The 23,698-nt window shown below is 37.1% G+C and overlaps 1 protein-coding gene across 1 annotated transcript; it reads right to left on the bottom strand.

Annotated features, from left to right (window-relative positions):
- Window positions 1-7,583: 7,583 nt before the first annotated feature.
- LOC106867467 (putative cardiolipin synthase (CMP-forming)) lies at window positions 7,584-21,699 on the bottom strand. The gene is made up of 7 exons (XM_014912348.3): window positions 20,175-21,699; window positions 17,472-17,609; window positions 13,404-13,533; window positions 12,256-12,341; window positions 10,537-10,605; window positions 9,333-9,424; window positions 7,584-8,629 (listed from the first exon to the last, which is right to left on the bottom strand). Exons 1-7 carry the CDS (start codon window positions 20,721-20,723, stop codon window positions 8,518-8,520), a joined length of 1,176 nt encoding a protein of 391 aa, XP_014767834.1. The 5' UTR covers window positions 20,724-21,699; the 3' UTR covers window positions 7,584-8,517.
- Window positions 21,700-23,698: the final 1,999 nt, after the last annotated feature.

The raw sequence follows: 23,698 nt of genomic DNA on the forward strand, positions 1-23,698 counted from the left end.
AAGGGGAAGTTGACCTCGGCGGAATTTGAATTCAGAACGTAAAGACGGGCGAAATGCCGTTAAGCATTGCGCCTGACGTGCTAACGATTCTACTGGCTCGCCGCCTTATACTCACGTAAGATAATATAATTGAATACAATTCTGAATTTGAGAAAAGGGCGGGGAAAAAACATTGGAACAAGGCTATAAGTATTAGTCATGCAGCAGGCATAAATATCCCTTTCAAAATAAATAAAAAACCAAGACGTCTGTGACAATGAGGAGTTTACAAATTCCACACATAGTCTATGATTTCACACATCATAATTATAGTTACTGAGCAATGAGTGGGACTGGTTACACACTGAAACATTTTCAAGTGGTCAGATTGCACTTCAACTACAAGTGTTGTTAAAAGGAATATTGTGATATTTCTGATAAATTATTACAAGCATCCCCCGCATTGCGGCTATTTCAGGTTACGGGATTCCATACAGAAATTGTAAAGTATGAAATTTCAGAACGTGATCTGTATTTTTGCCCTTGCGGAAACTAGTATAAATTCTAAAAATTTAGAAGTTAGACTTTATTCTTAATCAAATGGCCGTTTCTCGGCGTTGTAGACAAGATCAAAGTATAGTTGAGAATTTTAAAAAATAATAATAAATGCGCCCTTTTAAAGCCTAGCCAGGTTCATAGCACGGTTTCCCGGTTTCAATGGCGTATGTGTTCCCCAACTGGACGGGACGCCAGTCCATCGCAGCGTTACTCATCTTTGCCAGCTGAGTGGACTAGAGCAACGTGAAATGAAGTGTTTTGCTCAAGAACACAACGCGTCGCCCGGTCCAGGAATCGAAACCACAATCTTACGATCGTGATGCTGACAACCTAACCACTGAGCCACGCGCTTCCACTAGTTGAGAATTGGAAATATTATAATCGCAATACATACGTGTGTGTGTGTGGGTGTGGGTGTGTGTATCTGTGTGTTGCATGTGTGAGTGTGTGAGGAGTATAACGTTTTAGGACTCAAGTGCTCATGAACCTGATAACCTCCTTAGGTCAGGTCAGATATGGGGCAACCCTTCAAATAACTGTAATAATACAGTACTTCCTCCTATCTTACTCCTTCACCCTTTCATTTTCTCATTTCCATTCTTACATTCATAAGAATATAACAATTTCTTGATCTCACTACAGTTATATATTCTTTTTACTACCTATTTATTGTTAATTGTTGATTGCCACGCTGTTAGATTGACAGTTCAAGGTGTCTGGAAAAGAAGCCATCACGTGGAACTGAAGGCAATTGCATGAGAAGGAACTGTTAATGGATTATACTGGATATTAAACTTGATGCTTTAAAAAAACCTTAATGTGGTAGAAAAGAAAATCAGTCACATTGCCAAAACATTAAAGTTGTAATGTCTACGTACATAATAGAGAGGAGAAAATTAAGTACCCAAGAAGCTACTCCATAAAATGCTAAGAACTTGTTGGTGTAATTTTTTCATAGATCTAATGTGATGCTTAAAATGGAATGGCTCTTCAATGTATATAGATCGTAGATCAGACTCGATTTAATGCCGATAAGTTAAAAATGTCGAAAGTTCGTATGATGGTTTACAGAATGAAGAAAATGAAACTTCTAATAAAAATTTTTAAAAAAAACAAAAACAGAGGGTTAAGGGATTTCAACCATTTGACTTTATATTATCTTCATGAAATTATAGGAAATCACTGTTATCACTTCCTGTCAATGTTCTACTTTTTTTCATTCCCTAAACTGCATGCTAACGTCAAATACATATCCGACGGTTCAACATAAACATGTTGCAAAAGTCGTCACAACTGCCGTAGGTCAAGAGGTTAAGCGGCTGCACATCTATTTGTCGTGTCGTGTCATATTGAGTTTATCCAAACATTGTCGTGTTCACAATGTGATTCTTTACGTTAAGAGGTCTTGATCGACTGATATATCCTATTACCTCTGCAATTAATAACCACTTAAATACACACCCAATCACGTGCGAATACACACAAAACATGCAACCATTCACCATCTCCAATATTAATAATAATAACAACAACAACAACAACAACAAATTGCCCTGATGCAGTACCAGGCAGTGGCTATCATGGCTTCTCATCTTAACTGATTGGAAGTGTTATCATGTACATTGTTTTGTCTTGGTATAAAAGATGGGCTACAGCAAATATTCTGCTCAATACCACAGATTTGCTTGACCTTAACCAGTTGAGCATGTCCCTTAGTGGCTGACAATATGTGCATCTCTGATCACGAGCAGAAGTAGTGGGGGAGCATCATAGCTATGTGTTAAGAGGAATTCTTTGGGGTTTGGATAATTCACCTTTGGAAACATGGGTGTTTCGTTCAACATCCTTAAACAACCCTTATTCAGAGACCTTTTGAGCGAGATGGACTACTCGACTAGAAGAAAATTCTAACTGGTCCCCACCTACAAGGTTACGTGCTGTTTATCTTGATATGAGATTACCATGTCGCGCACATATGGTTGTGATGCATGTGCCTGGTGTACCCTTATTAGACGAGTAGTCAAGATGGGTATACTGGGTTTCATATACTTTACCCCAGCGTCACTTTGATGGCATGCACTACTCTCTCACTCAATAATAATAATGATGTTGATGATGACGATTCTTATAATTATTACTACGTGTCCTCAAATGATTTTGTTTCCTCATAACTTTCTGAAAAATGGATATTTGTTTTTATGAAATTAACTTCAAATACAATCTGATTATACCGAAATTTGTGGTGAATTTTTTTTTCTTTTTCGGAGAGTGGGGGAGGAATTTCGGATAATTCACACGAATCGACTTTGTTTTCGCACAAGTTTCAGACAAATGGGTATATTATAATGGAAATTTCGACAAATACCTTTCAGATGGTGTAAGTTACAATAATATTGGAATATGCAAAACCTACATCTTTTGAAAATAATCTGGTGACAACTTTAAATGTGATTGAAAGAAATTTAACGAGATCCAGTGCTAGGTTTGTTTTCTTGGCTTTCATGAGTGTGAGTGGGGGGGGGGGGGGGGGCGAGTATGCACATTTGTGTCATTGCATGCAAGTTTATGCATGAGACGATGCATTATTTCAACCACAAAAATTCGTGCATACACTACAAGCAAAGGAATAAGCAATCTGATATGTATTGATCAATTAATTGCTAAAAATTCCTTTTAAATACTTCTGTAACTTATATTCGTGGAGGCGCAATGGCTCAGTGGTTAGGGCAGCGGACTCGCGGTCATAGGATCGCGGTTTCGATTCCCAGACCGGATGTTGTGAGTGTTTATTGAGCGAAAACACCTAAAGCTCCACGAGGTTCCAGCAGGGGTCGGTGGCGAACCCTGCTGTACTCTTTCACCACAACTTTCTCTCACTCTTACTTCCTGTTTCTGTTGTGCCTGTAATTCAAAGGGTCAGCCTTGTCACACTGTGTCACGCTGAATATCCCCGAGAACTACGTTAAGGTACACGTGTGACTGTGGAGTGCTCAGCCACTTGCACGTTAATTTCACGAGCAGGGCGTTCCGTTGATCGGATCAACTGGAACCCTCGACGTCGTAAGCGACGGCGTGCCAACAACAACAACAACTTATATCCATTAAAAAGATGTAGATTTAGTTGTCTATTCATGTGTGTATATTCCTCGGTCACTGACATCGTTTTCAATTCCCACAGTTAAAATACAAGTTACACATAAAGGTATATGCATGAGAGAGCGAACCATATAAACAGTGAAAAGTTATGTGTGCGTATGTGAGTATGTGTTAGGAGTATGTAAAGTGGACGTAAATGTATAAGTATGTAGTGGGAGGGGTCATGTCAGTAGAGGGAGGGAGGCAAGCATACGAAAACAGGGTCACAGCAAATAACATTCACTGACTCCCCATGGCTAGTTTGACAGGTGGTTTGTCCCAGTCCGACTGCAGCTCTTGGTGCGTGTGTTACATCTTAATACAAATACAAATAACTCAACACACACTCAAGCGTATGATGGCATACACTAACAAGCACGCACAAACTGATAGAGTTGTATGTATGCATGCATGTGTGCGTGTCTGCACATATATACATACACACACACACACATATATATATATACTAGCTGACGTACCCGGTAATTCCCGGGAAAGCGGGTCTTATCCCATGGTCCCGTTCTCATAATTGTTTCGCTAATCCAGTGACAACAATACAAAGTATGTAGCCCTTAAAACGGTTTTTGTGCATTTATTGAGAATACCAGAGTGTCTTCACAGGATCTTGTTTTTAGGAATTCCCAATAAGTTATGAATACCCAAATTATGAAGTCGGTTATGTAATAACATGAAATTAATTACCTGATAGTAAGAATTCAAATAAAGTAGCCCCGAAAAGGGCTTTAATACGTTCCCAGAATATATAGAACTTAGGAGGAAATATTAATAAGGTATGTATACTAAAATCGTGAAGCATGTTACGTAATAATAGGCTAATCAAATATGAGATAATAACAATTCAAAGTAAATAACTCTGAAAAAAGCTTTTGTGCGTTTGCAGAGAATATTACCCTCAGCGGCGCTAGTGTTGGTATATTCGTGAATAAGTCACTAACCAAAATAAGTGGATTTATTGTTTAGAAAAATATTATTTACTTGTTTAAGCGTTGTACTGGATAAATTGCGAAAATAATTCAAATAGTTCAAATACTAAGAAATAAGCATACTCAATTTGATTTATACGAAATAATTTACAAATACGAATGGATTATTTCCCTTTGTTATATATAAGGATCCCTTTCAGGAGTGAATGGGTTATTTCCCTTGGGTGTTTAAAAATAATATATTAATTATATGTAGTAGATATAAGAATCCCTTCCAGGGGCCCTATTACCGATATTTTTTCAACAATCTAAGTATGTCACTAATTTTCCAGACATGAGTTCTACTCGCGTGTTAAGTTTCATCAAAATCGATAAAACGATGGAGGATGAGTTAGATAACAACGCCACAAACAAACACACCCACAGACTTCCACATATGTAATAAATATAGGTGCAGGAGTGCCTGTGTGGTAAGTAGCTTGCTTACCAACCACATAGCTCTGGGTTCAGTCCCAGTGTGGCACCTTGGGCAAGTGTTTTCTACTATAACCCCGGGCCAACCAAACTGAAAGAAGCCTGTCATATACATGTATGTGTGTGTGTGTTTTTGTCACCTCACCATCACTTGACAACTGATGTTGGTATGTTTACGTCCCCGTAATCTAGCATTTTGGGAAAAGTGACTGATAGAATATGTACTAGGCTTACAAAGAATTAGTCCTGGGGTCGATTTGTTCAACTAAAGGCGGTGCTCCAGCATGGCTGCAATCAAATGACTGAAACAAATTAAAGAATAAATATATATATATATATATATATATATATCGTGTATATAAATGGCAAGTTCTGTCCGTCTGTCTATTACCATCTTGGTGCCCAATCCAGGGAACCAAACTTTGTATACATGTTGAACTAACGTCCAGTTCGATTAAAGACTAATTAGATTTCAATAAAAGTCGATAATGGACCGACTACGGGGCTTGGGCTATTACATGATAAAATGAGAGAGGTGCAAAAGTGTTGTGTGTGTGCGCGTGCATATCTTCCTTATGCATTCGAAAACTGAGTTTCCAACTTTGACGTATGGTGTATCAAAAGATTCAGCAATCTTACGTCTACCAAATAAACTGACCCTGCAGAAGTTGAATGAATTGGGCTACGAAACTCTGCCTCATCCACCATACTCACAAGACCTCTTGCCTACCGACTACCACTTTTTCAAGCGTCTTGACAACTTCCTGCTTGAGAAATGCTTCAAAAACCATGACGATGCCAAATATGCCTTCAACGACTTCATCACCACCAGAACGCAGGATTTTTTCGCTACTGGCGTAAATAAACTTGTTTCGCGTTGGCAAAAGTGTGTTGATTCTGATGATGTTTATTTCGATTAATAAAGTTTTGTTTGAGCCGAGATATGTGCATCTGAATTTAAAGGTTAAAAACCGCAAGAACTTTCTTGACAACCTAATGCATGCTCACATAGTTAACTTAGACACATGCATAGAAAGACCATATGAAGAGGATCAAGCAGATTCACACACTGACAATAAATATTAATACACCAACATAACACATCCACCCTGAACCCGTGTGTATATGCAAAGACAGACAAATATAAACAAACACAGTTCCTAACCACACTGATGTTTACACTTTACAGAAAATAAACAGGATATGATAATGACACCCCCACCGACTACAACAACTACACGGTCACCTCACCATTGCTACCATTCCACCAGAGAAAGGCTCTTCTATGCAGTCAATTTTCTATGAACAGCAGATAAACCTCTCTCAAATTATATCTTTCTATCTTTACAAAAAGGGAAGAATATACTGGACAGAGTAATACTGGGCTACACGGTTACAGCCCAATGGGTATGTAGGACTATATTATCAAATGTTACATTTATTTATTCAAGACAGGATGTGATTTGAGTGAGGTTTGGCTGATAATTTTTGGGAGATAGAATGACCAATCCAGCAAATAGAGCAGATCCTTCCCAAGACTCATAGGACCGGTTAACCAGTTTCTGTGGTGTATATATTTCCCCTCACTTCCTGGTCTGTCGCATAAGAGATAGAATACCTTATCAAAAATATTTGTCCACAGAGTTCAAATACAGTAAATGTGTGCACATTTTCTTTGAATATTTTTTTTTTCTTTATTGCCCACAGGGGGCTAAACATAGAGGGGACAAACAAGGACAGACAAAGGGAATAAGTTGATTACATCGACCCCAGTGTGTAACTGGTACTTATTTAATCGACCCCAAAAGGATGAAAGGCAAAGTCGACCCCGGTGGAATTTGAACTCAGAATGTAACAGCAGACGAAATACTGCTAAGCATTTTGCCCAGCATGCTAATGATTCTGCCAGCTCACTGCCCTAATTTTCTTCAAATAATGTTACTTTATTCAGTTGGGATTTTCTTAGGGAAAGCTCAGCATGGACTTAGTTGTGCAATCAACGTTTTCTTAGATGAAGGCTGGACCCCTGAGATGTGTCATACAGGCTCACCAGTGTGTAGATATGCCTTGATATTGCATCATTTTCAATGTGGGACAAATTCCTTCAGCCTTAACAACTAACAGAAAAGCAGAACACTGAGGATGTGACAACAGGAGAGACAGACAGACAGACAGACAGACAGACAGATACATATGAGGGGGAGGAGAGAAACAGACAGACAGAGGAGGGAAGAAGAAAGAGAGAGAGAAAGGATAGTAGTGATTGGCACCAGAATTCAACTGGTACTCATTTTCAGTTGAGTAGAATAGAATGCAACCTCAACCATGATATTTAAAAACAAAAAATTTGTTTTACATTTTTATTTTATTTTTATATGTATATATATATATATGTACATATATATCTATATATATATATATGTACATATATATATATATATATATATATATATATATATATATATATATATATGAATTTGAGTACACTCCAAGGAGACTTGTGTTGGTCTGCATCAGCAAGACAAGTATGATTTAGTAAAATAGGTAAAAAAGTGTAGAGTGAACTTGCCATGAAAATCCAATAGTTTTGCTACTCCTACACCTCTTAGTTCATTAAACCCTTTCTTATTTCCCAACTCTCCTTTCACCTCATCTTTTCCAGTCACCTCACTCTCGACTTCAACCACTTTTCCTCTTCGTTCCATTCCTCTTTCCTTCTAACTCTCTCACCCTGTTTCTCTCTCTTAGCAGTTCCTGTTCACATTTGAAGCTCCCATAGTCCTGCATTCCTTATCAGTTGCAGTCAGTTTTTCTAACTCAGAAGGACTGTCCAAAATGTTGGATTTTCCCATCTTCATAGAAAGCTTACTCTCCCTATACCATTTTCTGTACCCATCCCTCCACCTTAGTGCCTTTCAAACATATCACCCCACCTCCTACTCCTCACACATATTCCTTCCTTACATTATCTCTTCCTATCCCTCCTCTACTCCTCTCCCACCCCGCTTATAATATCTTGACCACCATCTAACACTCCTTTTTTCATTTTCTCTTCCTCTTTCTTTCTTACTTCTTTCCTCACCTATTCCTTTTGACCATTTTTAACATACACATCTATCCTCTTCTCTTTATCTACTTTTACGTTCTCAAAATTTCATTCACACCACATCTATCTATCTATCTATATCTATATCTATATATATATATATATATATATATATATATATATATAAGGTGTTTCTGTCCATGAATATATTGTATACAGAGACAAGGTTTTTGTATCTGTCTGTTGTCTATTACAAATAGTGTTGGCTGCTAACATATGCAAATGGATAAACTCCAGAGTACAGAATGGCATAATGTACACACACACACACACACATACATCTGCATATTATATAATATATTATATAATCTACACAAGAAATTATTTCTTTGAATTCATTGATGATAAATCCTCATCTAGAAATTTCACAACATCCTTGCGGGCAAGAATATATCCAAAGCCAGAAAGAATTGTTGTCGTTGCAGTGAGATACCTGACAAAAAAATAAATAAATAAAAATAATAAGATAAAACTATATCAAAAACATATAAACTAAATATCACACAAGAAATAAAAACAAACAAAGGGAAAAAGCCTCAATATGAAAATCATTAAAGATACAAAACTGTTTTTTTCATCTTTTACCATTACAGCAATTTTGTTAGAGTCAAATGATAGAAGCATGGCTATGTGGTTAGGAAATTTACTTTACAACTACATGGTTTCAGGTTCAGTACCACTGTGTAGAACCTTGGACAAGTGTCTTCTACTATAGCCCAAAGATGACTAAAGTCCTGTGAGAGGATTTTATTGAGGGAAACTGAAAGAAGCTAGCTCTGTGTGTGTGTGTTCATGTCTCTGTGTCTTGAGAGTGCATGCTAATTGTAAAAAACACCACCATCATACAAGCAGTGCAATTTTCCATGAAGGCATACCTGATTATTGTGCTGTTTGTGTTCGAAGCACTAGTGGAAATATTACTGCGGTTGTAATTAGGTAATATTATACCCCAACATTGTAGTCAGTTCGCTGTATGGGTAGGTAACCCTACATCAGACCACTACTATTTATATGTAGCAGTCCCATCTATTCTCATCAGAGTGTATCGTACTTTCGCCACAACATCACGTAAAAATGACATCATAACAAGAATAAGCAAGATTAAAGCCGTTATCCAGCAGAATGGAAACACTTACCAGAGAGCCTGGAGATAGATGTGATCAACAAAACCCATGACAGGTGCTGCTAGACAGGCAGCTAAAAGAGTTAACTGGATTCCAGTGTTGACCTGGAAAATAAATTTAAAACCAAAAAGAAAATACAAAGGCAATATAATACAATAAGTTTCAATACAATAAACTGTCCTTTAGTGCATCTTGAAACAGAATAATTTAGTTTGGAAGGCTTTCCTGTAACTGTCTTATTATTGGACAACCTTAACCCTTTAGTGTTCACATTATTCTGCCAAAATTAATGCTTTGTTATCCACATTGTTTTGAACTAATCATGCATTATCTTGTAGCTATGAGATTTTGATGAGGTAGCTGTTAATTTTTAAAACGATATTGTAGGGTTGATGCGAGAGACCAGATCTGGCCAGTTTGAACATAAAACAGGCAGAATACTTTTGGCCAGATATGGCCGGTTTAACTGTTAAAGGATTAATATTGTCAACTGCGGAGAAAGTGAGGTGTGGGTGGATTGCCAACATTAGAGAAGTTCCTTCCCCAAGGCATATCACTTGGAGTCACCACGATCACCACCACCACCACCACCATTTTAATATCTATTTTTCCATGCTTGCATCTGTCATACAGGAGTACAATGGAGTAGAATCTCTATGGCCAGATACCCTTCTTGTCACCAACTACCCCCTCTCGTTCCCATGTAGGGATTATAATCTCCTTGTCTATCAAGCGACAGACAACCTAGACATGCTTTTGTGGTGGGGTAGTGCACTCCAAGCAAATGACACTGTCAAGAAGCCATTAACCAGCAAAAGCAAAAGAAATACAATCTGCAAGATATATACATATATATATATATATATATATATATATATATATATATATATATATATATATAGAGTGTGTGAGTGTCAATGCATATTGTGAATATCAGATGGTAAACTGGTAGAGTCCTTTAAAATGGTGTCCTAACACTGCCCTAGTCCGGCGACTGAAACAAGCAAAAGATAGGGAATATATATGTGTGTGCGTGCGTGATGTAAATTGAAATGAAAGTATTGTGGATTTTAAGGCCATGCAAGGGGCATAACGCTGTAAAGGGACGCAATTCATATCAACTCGTGTGGCTGCGCTCCAATGACTAAAAACAATAAATAAATAAAAGAATAAACAAATCAAAGAAAAAACATAACAATAAGACCAATTTCCTTACCTTGCTTAACAGTGTTGGGTTTAACTGTGCTGTAGCATATGTTACATCAAAATACCGCTTGAGTGTTTTCTGGGGAAACAAACCACATAAGATTCAATCAGAAACAGTTCACATTGGCATAGTGGTGTGGAGATATGGTGATATTACACGAGACCAGAATTAAAAAGGGATGGTTTTACACATGGCGTTTATTACTGTCTTCTTACAATGGCCAAATATTATGACTCTTGTCTAGTAAGTGTTTGGATTCATCATCATCATCATCATCATTTAACGTCCATTGTCCATGCTGGTATGGGTTGGACGGTTTGACCAGGGCTGTTAAGCTGGAAGGCTGCACCAGACTCCAGTCTATGGCTGGATGCCCTTCCTAATGCCAACCACTCCAAGAGTGTAATGATTGCTTTTACGTGCCACTAGCATGGGTGACACTGGTATCTGCCATGATTGCAATTTTGCTCAGCTTGATGGGTCTTCTTCTCAAGTATGACAAAATGCCAAAGGTCTTGGTCATTACCTCCATGAGGCCCAACCCTCGAAAGGAACTCAGTCACTTTGCCTCTGTGAGGCCCAACGCTCAAACAGTGCTCTTTACATGCCACTATCATGGGTGCTAGTTACGTGACACCAACATCAGCCATGACTACAATTTCACTTGGCTTGACGGGTCTTAAGCACAGCATATCTATTGCCAAAGGTCTTGGTCACTAGTCATTGCCTCTGTGAGGCTCAAAATTCAAAGATCATGCTTCACCACTTTATCCCATGTCTTCCTAGGTCTACCTCTACCACAGGTTCCCTCCACAGTTAGAGATTGGCACTTCTTTACACAGCTGTCCTTGTCCATACACATTACATGACCATACCAGCACAGTCATCTCTCTTGGCCTATATATATATATATATATATATATATATAAATAGCAATTTCTGTCTGTCTGTCCATCTGCCTGTTACCAACTTAGTGCCTAAATCACTGAATCAATATTCATGAAACTTTGCATACATGTGACACTAACATCCAGTTCAATAATAGCTAGTTTGATTTCAGTAAAAATCTATAATGTGCCTCCTAGAAGCGTTGGGCGAATTATATGATAAAATGAGAAGGTTGCAAAAAGTATAAGTCTGAGGTAGTTAACAGAGGGAAAGATAGTAACAGAGAGAGAGTGACTTAAGGTAAGAACAGTTGCGTGAATGGGATGATGTGTTAATAAAGCTGTCATATACACGAGATGCTGCATACTTTCGTAAATTTGTGTGTGTCACATCCTATAACTGTCTCTCTCTCTACTTTTGTAGGGTCTTCCCTGTCGCTGTCACATATTGTGAGATTTTAAAATTGTCAAAATTTTCTAATATGATATATTGAAATAATTTTCCACATTAAATCTGATTTTGGTATTTATTTATCCCTAACATCCAGTTGAATTATGACACACAAAGTCATCTTTGGCAGGATTTAGAAAAATAACAAAGAAAATCAGAAACAAAAATTAAAGAATAATTAGAAGAATAAAGATAGATAAAAGAGGGAGGAGGAAAGGAAGCATGCTATGAAACTTCAAAATACATCAACATCAGAGATTTTGTGAAAATAAAATCAATTTTGCTATTTTGGATTCTCGTTCTTGCATGATTCGCAATTTTATTCAGAATGAGAAGGAAAAAAAGCAGAAGAGAAAGGAAGATGAAGAAATACTGGAATATGATACTGACCGGTGGTGGAAGTGAGATGTAGCGGATATAGAAGCTGACACCAATCAAACCGATATCGCGTCCAACAATCACAAGTAAAAGAGGAACTGAAATGTTAGCAAATATAATACATACAACAATAATGCCAATGTGTATATATATTTATATATATATATATATACACACACACACAGAGGGAGAGAGAGAAAGAGAGAGATGACAAAATAATACATATATAGAAATATTGGCTTGGTAAAAAAAAAGTTCATAGCATTTTTCAATTGGTGATGTTTAATCACATGATCTGTTTTATCATGTGACAGGAACATATGACATAGATTTTCTGAAAGAGATCTCCACGCATTTTTCTATTTGAATTTTGTGGGGATTATTTACTTCTACTGTTCTTATGATAAAATTGAAATGAAGGAAAATGAAATACATTTTCATCATTTAATGCTCTTTTATTTCCAGAAAGGTAAAAACACAGCACTAACAGCAAAGAAGATATGTGCTATTTATGGAGATGGTATCATAGCTGAAAGTACTGTTCAGAAGTGGTTTACTAGGTTTAGAACCAAAAATTTTGATCTGGAAGATCGTGAACGTTCCGGCAGGCCTACAGTCATTTGTAATGGACAAATCAAGACCTTAATAAAAAATAATCCATGTCACACAACATGAGACATCGCAGAGATTATCCTTGTATTTCATGTGAACATTATAAAACATTTAAAAACAGTTAGTTACATGAATCACTATGATGTTTAGGTACCTCATAACTTAATGGAAGAAAAACTTAATAGAGTGCATTTCCATCAGCGATTCTCTGCTCAGACGAAACAAAAAACTATCCATTTTTGAAAAGAATGATCATGTATGATGAGAAATGGATTATTTACAACAACATAAAAAAGAAAAAGACTTGGGGAAAACGAGATGAACCACCTTCAATCTCTCCAAAAGCTGGTCTGTATCCGAAGATACTCACCGGACAAGATCCCTCAACTGAGTGGAGTATAATATTGAAGAATGTGAAAGCATGATAGAGCAACAAGAACATGCATACACACACACACACTCATAGTCATTAACACAAAGACTTTCTTCTGTCATTGGTCACACATAATGAAAGTTAAAAACAAAAAAGAGGACACATTTATACTCACTTGGTAAGAGATCAACAGCAGCAAGAGAAATTGTCAAAAAGCTGACCAGTATTTTATCAGCCAAAGGATCCAATGCAGTTCCTAGCATGGACTTTTGGTTGGCAAAGTTGCGAGCAATATAACCATCCAACTGAAATATAGATGGAGAGAACAACAATATATAGATATTCATTAGATAGACAATATGCAAATGGCCAAATAAAAAGGCAATATACAAAGTGAGACAGATATGCAAATGTCTCAAAAAGACAGTCTAATGAATCAACCCTGGACCTCAAACTTTAATATGTCTTCTGTTGATGTGTTTAGGAGTATTTACAAGTGGTTCACTCAGAAGCAACAGCTAGTACTGGTTCTTCATCATTAGTTTCTATGATGTCCATTTTCAAAGCAGAGAAGAAAATTCTGTATGGCACTGTGTAGGTAATTTTGCTCTTCACAATCATAACTATTCCATTTCTTGCTAAGCCAACAAAGGAACATCAAAATGCTACAAATAGCAACCAAATCTTCCTCCTCATACAAAAAACCACACTAATTTAAAAAAAGATTGGATACACTAGATAATATAATCTTAGATACACACTACCTGGATGTAATATATGTTGATCACCACTGGGACAACCAGATGTTATTAATACATATTAATCAATTTTCTGACGGATACAAGATGAAGTTAACCTGAAGAGATTTGACCTTTGGGACTTAGACAGTCATAAATGCATCATACTTTTTTTACTGATTACTATTACACATTTAGTTAAGCATTTTGAAGTAAATGGGTTGTAGAATTGGTAAAGCACTGAACAAAATGCCCAACAGCATTTAATTTAAGTCTTCTATGTTTTGAGTTCAAATCTTATTGGTAACAACTTGTCTTCTCATCCTTCTTAGATTAATAAAATAAGAATCAATGAAATACTGAGATTGATAAAATTTACTACATTTCTCCTCAAGAATTTCATGCACCAATCTACTACCTTGGTTATATCCACTACAAATGATAGTTTCTTACAAGGAACATGGTGTAGTCCTTTGACCTATCGACTACTGTTACCTTGCTGAACCTGTGTCAGCATGAAACATGGACACTAAATGATGATGATGATGATGACAAAAGTGTCAAATTTACAAGGAAGGGGTAATTAAGCCAATCAGTTCTTAGCAAAATACTCAAAGGGTGCACAAAGAGGTTGTGAGATCACAAGCAGGCTAACAGTGAATAAAGACACTGTGACAAATATATAGAAGTAGTTAGCAGTTGGATCACCAGTAAAATGAATTCCTTTGTAATATTCAGATGGCTCAACAGAAGTAGTTGATAGTTTCTATTACCTAGGTGATCTAATAAAATGTAAAAGAGAATGCTCTGAAAGCTTGGCAGTCAGAATATGAACAGAGTGGGAAAAGTTCAGGGAGATATTACAACTGACAACAAAGGATATGCTCTTCAAGCAAAGAGTGGATTGTACAATATATATGTACAAACTGTGATATTACATGGTAGTGAAATGTGCACTAATTGCAGACAATGTTTAAAGACTGTAAAGAAATGAAGCACGTTCTGCTAGATGTGTAATATTAGTGTGCATGAGCAATGAACCATAGATGAGCTAAGAGAAGAATTAGATATTGTGTCTCAGAGAGATGACTGCATTGGCACAGATATGTAATGTGTATAAATGATAACAGATGGACAAAGAAATACCAGGAGATTGATGTGGAAGGAAAGAGTGGAAGAGGAAAACTGAAGAATACATAGGCAGAAGTGATCAAAGCTGATAACGAGATGTTGAAGCTCTAAAAGGAGATGACAAAGCAATGCAACAAGTGGTGAAGTTTCTGTGTTGGAAAAGACCCATCAACCTCAGGCAAGCATGGTAAAAACAAATGTAAAAATAGTGTAAAAAGACATACTGCTTCTCTGATTCTGGCATTCACTGTCCTGTATCAATGATAATGATGATGAGGTCTTAAAAATCCACAGAAGTATAGGGGAAGAGTTACAGTAAAAAAGGTGTAACTCCAGCACTTACACTAGTGGTAGTTATTTATCATATCAACTCCTTAAAGAATGAAGGGTCAGTTTGGAATTTGAACTTAAAATGTGGAATGATGAAACTAAATGTTGTAAAGACTTTATTTTGATACTCCACTTTGTATTAATAATAATCATCATCATAATTATTGTTTCTGGTTTAGGCACAATGCCAGCAGTTTTGGAGAGAATTAGTTGATATGATTAATCCTAGTACTTGACTGTTACTTTATTTTATCAACCTTGGAAGGATAAATGGCAACATTGATTCCAGCAGATAGATTTGAGCTTGGAACATAAAAAGTTGGAAAAAATACCACAAGGTATTTTGTCTGTTGTTCTAATGATCCTAACCACTCACCGCCTTAATTATCACATCATAATAATAATTTATAATATAGGAACAAGGCCACAAATTTGGAGGAAGGAGTTAGTTGATTAAATTCAATCCTAGTACTTGACTGGTTCTTTCTTTTGTTAACCCCAGGAAGATGAAAAACATAATTGAATTCAGTTAGATTTGAACTGTTGGGACAAAAACTGCAAGGTACTTTGATGCTGTAATGATTCTACCAATCAACCTTTTATTATTATAATAATAATAATGATGATGATGATGAAGATAACGATGATGATGATAATTCATCCTAATCTTGGCACAAGGCCAACAGTTTCGAGCTCCCTGAAGTTGATTACACTGACCCCAGTACTTGACTGCTATTTTATTTTATCAACTCCCAAAAGAAATAAAAGCAAGGTCAACCTCAGTGAAATTTGAAATCAAGATATAAAAAGCCAGAAGAATTACCACTGACCATTTAGTTTGAAGTGCTAACAATTCGGCCAGCTTGCCACATTAATAATAATAATTATTATTTCTACTAAAGGCACAAGGCCTGAAAATTTGTGGGAGGGGATTAGTTGAGTACATCAACCCCAATGTTTCATTGGTACTTATTTCATCAAAGTAAAGTCCGAATGACAGAATTTGAACTCAGAATGTAGAGACAGACAAAATGCCACTAAGCATTATGTCAAGCATGTTAACAATTCTACAACAGGTACAAGGCCTGGAATTTGGAGAAGAAAAGCAAGTCAATTACATCAACCCCAGTACTCAACTGGTACTTATTTCAATGACCCCAAAATGATGAAAAGCAAACCGACCTTGGTGGGATTTGAACACAGAATGCAGAGTTGGAAGAAATGCTATTAAGTATTTTATCCAGTATGCTAATGATTTTGCCAGCTCACTGCTTTAATAATAAGAATTATCCCTTCTATTATAAGCACAAGGTTTGAAATTTAAGAGGAAGGGGCTAGTCGATAACATTGACCCCTGTGCTTATTCTTTTCTACTCTAGGCACAAGGTCCGAAATTTGGGGGGAAGGGACCAGTCGATTAGATCGACCCCTGTACGCAACTGGTACTTAATTTATCAACTCCAAAAGGATGAAAGGCAAAGTCGATTTTGGCGGAATTTGAACACAGAACATAGCAACAGACAAAATACCACTAAGTATTTTGCCCGGCATGCTAACATTTCGGCCAGCTTGCTGCCTTTACTTATTTTATTGACCCAGAAAGGATAAAAAGCAAAATCAACTTTGGTAGAATTAGAACTCAAAATATGGAAGAAATGCTGCTAAGTATTTTGTCTGGCAATGATCTGCCAGCTTTTCACCTTAATAATAATAATAATAATAATAATAATAATAATAATGGTTTCAAATTTTGGCACAAGGACAACAAGCTTGGGGGAAGGACTAAGTTGATTACACTAACCCCAGGGCTCCCGAAAGGGATGAAAGGCAAAGTCGACCTCAGCAGAATTAGAACTCAGAATGTAAAGATGGACAAAATGCTACTAAACATTTTGCTTGGCATGTTAACGACTCTGCCAGCTCACAACCCTAATAATAATAATAATAATAATAATAATAATAATAATAATAATAATAATAATAATAAAATTACAACAACAACAACAACAACAATAGCACAAAGTACAGCAGTGCTGAATTCTTACCAAATCTGTAATGCCGGCACAGACAAAAAGGCCAAGTGCCCAAGAGAAGTGACTGTGAAGAACTAAATAACTCAAAATGGGAGCAGCACCCATTCGGCAACATGTCAGCAAATTTGGGATGGTCTGGATATCTTCTTTCTGAAATACATATAAACATACTTTGTATATTAAATATTTCAAGATTTCTTTCTAATTCACATAAATATTTCATGTAATTTCATTCTGCACTGCATTTCAACTGGTTAATTATTTGGTTACTCTTTCAGCTATATGCGCAAGTGTGGTTGTGTGGTGAGAAGCTTACTTTTTAACCACATTACTCCAGGTTCAGTTCCACTCTGTAGCACCTTGGGCAAGTGTCTTCTACTATAGCCTTGGGTTATAGTAGAAGACACTAAAGCCTTGTGCATGGATCAGGTGGGCTGAAATTGAAAGAAGCCCATCGTGTATGTGTGCGTGAGTATATGTGTGCATGTCTTTGTGTCTCTTTGTCCCCCACCTCTGCCTGACAACTGGTGTAAGTGTGTTTACAACCTCATAACTTAGCGGTTCAGCAAAAATGACCAATAAAATAAGCACCAGGCATCAAGAATTGGTATTGGTGTCAATTTGTTCAACTAAAACTTTAAGATGGTGCCTCAGCATGGTTGCAGGTTAATGGCAGAAACAAGTAAAAGGTAAAAGACGTGTGTGTGTGTGTGTGTCTTTGTGTTTGTCTCCCACCACTGCTTCACAGCCAGTGCTGGTTTGTTTACATCCCTGTAACTTAATGGTTCAGCAAAAGAGACCAACAGAATAAGTACCAGGATCAAAAAGTAAGCACTGGTGTGGATTTGTTCAACTAAACCTTTTAAGGCAGTGCCCCAGCATGGTTGCAGTCCAATGAATGAAATAAGTAAAAGACAAAAGACATAATTAACATATCACTTGTTTATTATATGTAGGAATATAATATATGTTTCTATGCCATGATATTACAACATGTAAAAACATCATTTTTAGGTTTGCACTCAGAGCCTGTATTTCTAATAGAGTTAGTTTCAGCATTGTAACCACTTGCAACCACTTTGCCACAGTCCTGTAGTAAATGATAAAGTTACATGTAAAAATAAACATATGACTGGTAGTCCACAAAACTGAAAAAAATTTTCAAAATCCAGCTAAAAAAAAAAATTATAATCATTTACAAACCTTCTTCTTTATTACAACTGCCATTATTGTCATCATCTGCTTTCTCTATATTGACATAGGTTGGATGAGACTTATTGAGGCAGATTCTATGCTTGGATGCATTTCCTGTCACCAACCCTATCCTTATCAAAGCTTATGCCACACTTCTTAGAATAGATAACATTTTAAAAGAGAGAGACTGTAGTAAAATTAACTACATTTGACCTCGGGGCACTGTATATCCTTACATCCAAAACTACTACTACTATTATCACTATTATTGGGTATATTGGGTGCTTTTTTTTTGTTCCACCAGCACTAGAAAGCTGTAATATCCCCGACAAAGCTAAAAAGTCCTCACAACCTCACACTTCCCAATGTACTGGCTGTGTTTTTCATAATACCAGCACTAGAGAGTTAGCCATGTCCTCATCATAACTAAAAGGACCTCACGACCTTACATCACTGCTCATTTGTCTTCCTCTTGCAGAATGAGAAGCATGAGTTAGGCGTGCATAATAGAGATGAGAGAGATGTGTGATAACAGGGTAAGCAATAAGAGTACTCAGTATTCTGAGATAGGCACAAATATTCAAAGCAATATAACTGAGATGACAGGGAAATAACATAAGTCTTCATAACCCACAGGGTAGAGCTATGACAGAGGCCCAATATGTCTCGGAGAAAAGGAACAAATATGCTAGCAGACAGTGACATGGAGTGATGAGAGGCAGTACAGGAGGGGGCGGAGGTAGAGTGAACAGGGCACAAGTGGTCCAATGGAGCTAACTATTCATAGATAAGATGAATTGGAAGAGTTAAGTGATGAGGTGAGGGTGATGGCATAATATATGGAAAGTAAGTGGATCCTGTGTGAGTGGCACAAAGGAATTATATAGAGTCAGAATAGGAGCTTGTACACTGTCAATCGACTTGTTAGATATAGCAGCAAAACTTTCCTTAGATCAAATCCTGCTGCCTTGAAACAATGAAGAACACTTCAGATAATGTAGCCCCAGATGCCTTTGAACTGACAGAATGGTCATGGTTGGAATGCCACTGATCACAGGTCTACTCAATCAAGCTTGAGTTCTGACCAAAAATCATCAACAACAGCACTGCACCATAAGCAAGAGAAATCCTGTAAATATTTTCCTATCCCCTAATCCAATGTTTTCCCAATGACTGAACTCCGATCCATGTGATTGGGAACATGAATATATGCATCTTTTTATATTATTTTAAGTCAGCAGATGCTACGGAGAGTTTCGTGTATGGTACTTCTCAAACTAACCGGTGATCTAGAGTTTCCGCGCTGCGCACTTCAGACAAGTCAACACGCCGGGGAAACTACATAGAAACAGTAACAGGCCACATGATCAACCCAAATAAATCATTGACCTCTATGTTTGTATTGAGTACTTCTCCCGATCATTATTTACTAACATACACAAACACACACATAGTCACACACACGTGTAACAAAATAATGTACCATATCATAGTAAACAATATAAAAAACTGTTACATTACCAAGTCTTTCGTGAGACGATATCTTTGGTCTCTGTCTGTGCGATTTGTGTTGGATGATATAAATGTTTTGCTCTGTGTGTTGGTGTGGGGTTTACATAGTGGTGGGTGAGTTGAGTAGGGTACACAGCAAGAATACACAGAATGCTTAGTATAAGAAGAGAAGAGCCCTGAATAGCTACCTAGTCGCCAATGTGACATTGAGTTTGACCGTGGTTGACAAAAGCTACTACTATATCTACAGCATGGTAACACGGTTGGGAATGGGACACCTAGCAACCGTTTTAAACCCTGCATGGCAAGGGTCGTTCTGAACGTCCTTGTAAGAGATGTGGCTGCGTCCGCTGTTTTGGAGTACCGGACGTAACAAACTGAGAAAGAATTCGAAATATGTTTTAAAGTTTCTGACAGCAAAGCGAGGGAATGCGCCGTCGATCTGAAACGATGAAGTTCCCCTAGAGAACGAATGGGCGTCAGTGTTCGCGTACGAGTAGTCCAACCGAAAAATACTTGGCTGCAAGCGAGTCGACAGTACCCCCGGAGGTGAAACATGTCGCAAAATACACTGTATTACCAGTGGTAGACCTACACATATACCATTACTAAATAAGAGTAATGAAATACAGTCTACTCTGCATCTATTTAATCAACATATTAATCATCGTTATCAATATACATTTACTCAAAGGTGAAAACTCGCGACTCTTTCCTCTAACTGAAATTTCACCATATATTTTAATTGCAATGTGCGAAACGTTAACAAATGCAAATAAACGTATAACTATAAATATATAGTGATATATGTATGCGTGTGTGACGATCGATTGTGTTGTTGATTTTTTTGCATAAGATCTTAGTGAATTCTATTTCCTAAACCAAGTCAAGTCTATTTACAGTTTACATAAGAATTTCCTTTTCTCCTTTCGGAAACAACTTCATTTTGATCATTAATACTTTTTTATAAAATATGAATTTACTCTTCTTGCTTTGACTTTACTGCAAATCCGAGGTATGACGCCAATTTTAAAAATATATGAAGAACTCCTGTATTATTTACTTTGCCGGTGTACAATAGGCGGGACTTGTTCCATATAACACCGGTTATAGATAGTACCAGCGTGCGAGGGTTTTCAACTGCTGCATGATTTACATGTGATCAAAACGAAGACGTATTAACTCATCCGGTTGTTGTTTATTCTCTGTGTTAGGCATATAATCTTATCGGTAAATTTTTACAATCAAAAGAAAGAAATTCATAAATTATTATTATTTTTTTTTTGTTTGAGTGTAATGGAAAAAAGTTTGAAAATAAAATTTTTAGAGTCATTTATTTTTCGTTTGAGTAATAGAAAAAAAGATTCCATGTATCACAGTGAAAGAAACAAATTCATAAATACGGCGTTGAATATGGTTTCACTATGGAAAAAAGTTAAGGGCGATGTAGCTGTTGTTTTTAGCACATCTCACGACCATCTGATACTTTCCTTGTTTGTTTGATATTTTCTCCCCATAAACACATTTGAATAATGGAAAAAGATTTAAGAAAAAAAAATGCAGCATATATACCCCCCCCCACCTCACTCCGACTTTGTTGCCTTATAACTTCCAAAAAAAAAAAAAAAACTTTCATTAACGAAAATAAAACAAATTTTATAACAAAAAATATTTCATTAACGAAAATAAAAACAAAATATTTTGCGCATTTGTCTAGCAAAAAAACTACATTTTACACCCTTGAATTTGTTTGAGTGTGTTTAAATTGCGCTGAATAGCCAATAGGATTGCTCGGTTTGGCTCACTCCTGAAAGACATTCCTTTTCGGAGACTTGCTACAACAGCATAGCTCTCTGCAACTCCTGCAATGTCAGTGTATATTAAGGTATTTTGCATTTTCACGGCAATGATGATGCCTCTATTGCATTTTTACGCGAACACGGCGTCCTGCCGCTTACTCGGGATTGTCCCACCTGCAATTCCCCGTGTATTTTGCGCGATGGGACAAACACGTTGCGCTGCCATCTTCCGCCTTGGAAGGTTTTGCTTTTTGTGAACCACTTCCTCAGCGCAGTTTGGTCGCACAAATCAATAAAGGAAAACCTTGGATTCTGCCGTAGATTGGCGATCTTTCTGTTCGGAGGTCTGCCAGTTTGGGGCAGAAAACCACCAAAATGTGATAGGAGGATCGGGAGTTGAAGCTGAAATTGACGAAACGGGTCTGGTCCGTCGGCAATACCAACGCGGCAGGATTGTGAAAACGATTTGGCTTTTTGGCGGACTGGAACGTTTAATCAAGAACGTATTTATGGTTCCACTGTCAACCGAATGTGACAAGGGCGACAGACGGGATGCTGAGACTCATTCCACTCATTAACCACTACATCAGGCTGGGATCAAATAATCTACAGCGACTGTTGGCGTACCTACAGTAACCTGAACAACCTGGGCTATACATACTATCAGGTTAACCATAGTGAACACTGTTGATCCCCTTAACCCATATATTCATACGCAAAATATTGAACGTTTATGGGGAAGCCTCAAGAAGTGCATTATTCGACCTGGAATGAGGCCTGGCTACCTGAAGCAATATGTCGCTCGATTACTTTTCATACGGGCCCTCGCCGCCAATCCAGCAACTTCATAAGTTTCTTTTGGGGGTTCTTACTTATTAGTGACCGAGAAAACTTGTAGTAATTAACCGAAAATATTAAACAAACAAGGAAGGTATCAGATGGTCATGAGATGCGCTAAAAACAACAGCTAAATCGCCCTTAACTTTTTTTTCCATAGTGAAACCATATTCAACGCCGTATTTTTGGATTTGTTTCTCTCACCGTGATACACGGAATCTTTTTTTAAAACCTTTTTCTATTACTCAAACGAAAAATAAACGAATCTAAAAATTTTATTTTCAAACTTTTTTTTCCACTCAAACAAAAAAATAATTTATGAATTTCTTTCTCTTCGAAAATTTTCTTCCCCCACCTCTTCGGGAAAAAAAAAAGCAAAACGTTCAGTGACGTCTTAATGCATGGGCACATTGGGTAGTTGCCCAGTTCTGATCTATGTATGCTTGGCCTTCTTTTCAATAAATAAATACTAAAGGGCCCAGTTCACTGATTCGCCCAAGAGCCGGCAATGCTACTAAGACGGCCTTGGAAACGTTCCGAAACTAACCAGTTACATATGGTGCAAAACTGATACAGCAGCAAATTTTTAAGCAATCAAAAGTTATTTAGAAAAAAAAAAAAACGTTTTATCTCTCAAAAGATGAAGAGCAGTGACCTCGAACTATTCGGACTTAAACCTCTCTTTTCCCCCACGACAACAGAACTTTGAGCCCACTCTGGTTAACGAACATTTCCTATTTAATATTTCCGTTTCTTATAACCAATATTTTAGGTCATGTAATCAGTTTTGTAGGTGTTTCTGTCATCTATAATGGGCAGCGCTTCTCTTAGGACCCCAAACAGAAACGGGTTCAACAAAATATCGCTAGTTGAGAATGGTGCACGGTTCAGTGTCAA

The sequence above is a fragment of the Octopus bimaculoides genome, chromosome 11, assembly GCF_046866305.1.
Source record: "Octopus bimaculoides isolate indiv1 chromosome 11, ASM4686630v1, whole genome shotgun sequence".
Lineage (NCBI taxonomy): Eukaryota > Metazoa > Mollusca > Cephalopoda > Octopoda > Octopodidae > Octopus > Octopus bimaculoides.

Bases quoted from the DNA above. Each gene is read 5' to 3' on its own strand.
- LOC106867467 (XM_014912348.3), bottom strand. From the start codon at position 20,723: ATGTTTCACCTCCGGGGGTACTGTCGACTCGCTTGCAGCCAAGTATTT. The intron at 10,606-12,255 runs GTCAGTATCATA...TTGTTTCCCCAG, and splicing joins ACATCTCACTTCCACCACCG to AAAACACTCAAGCGGTATTT. The intron at 8,630-9,332 runs GTAAGTGTTTCC...TTTTTTTGTCAG, and splicing joins ATCTATCTCCAGGCTCTCTG to GTATCTCACTGCAACGACAA.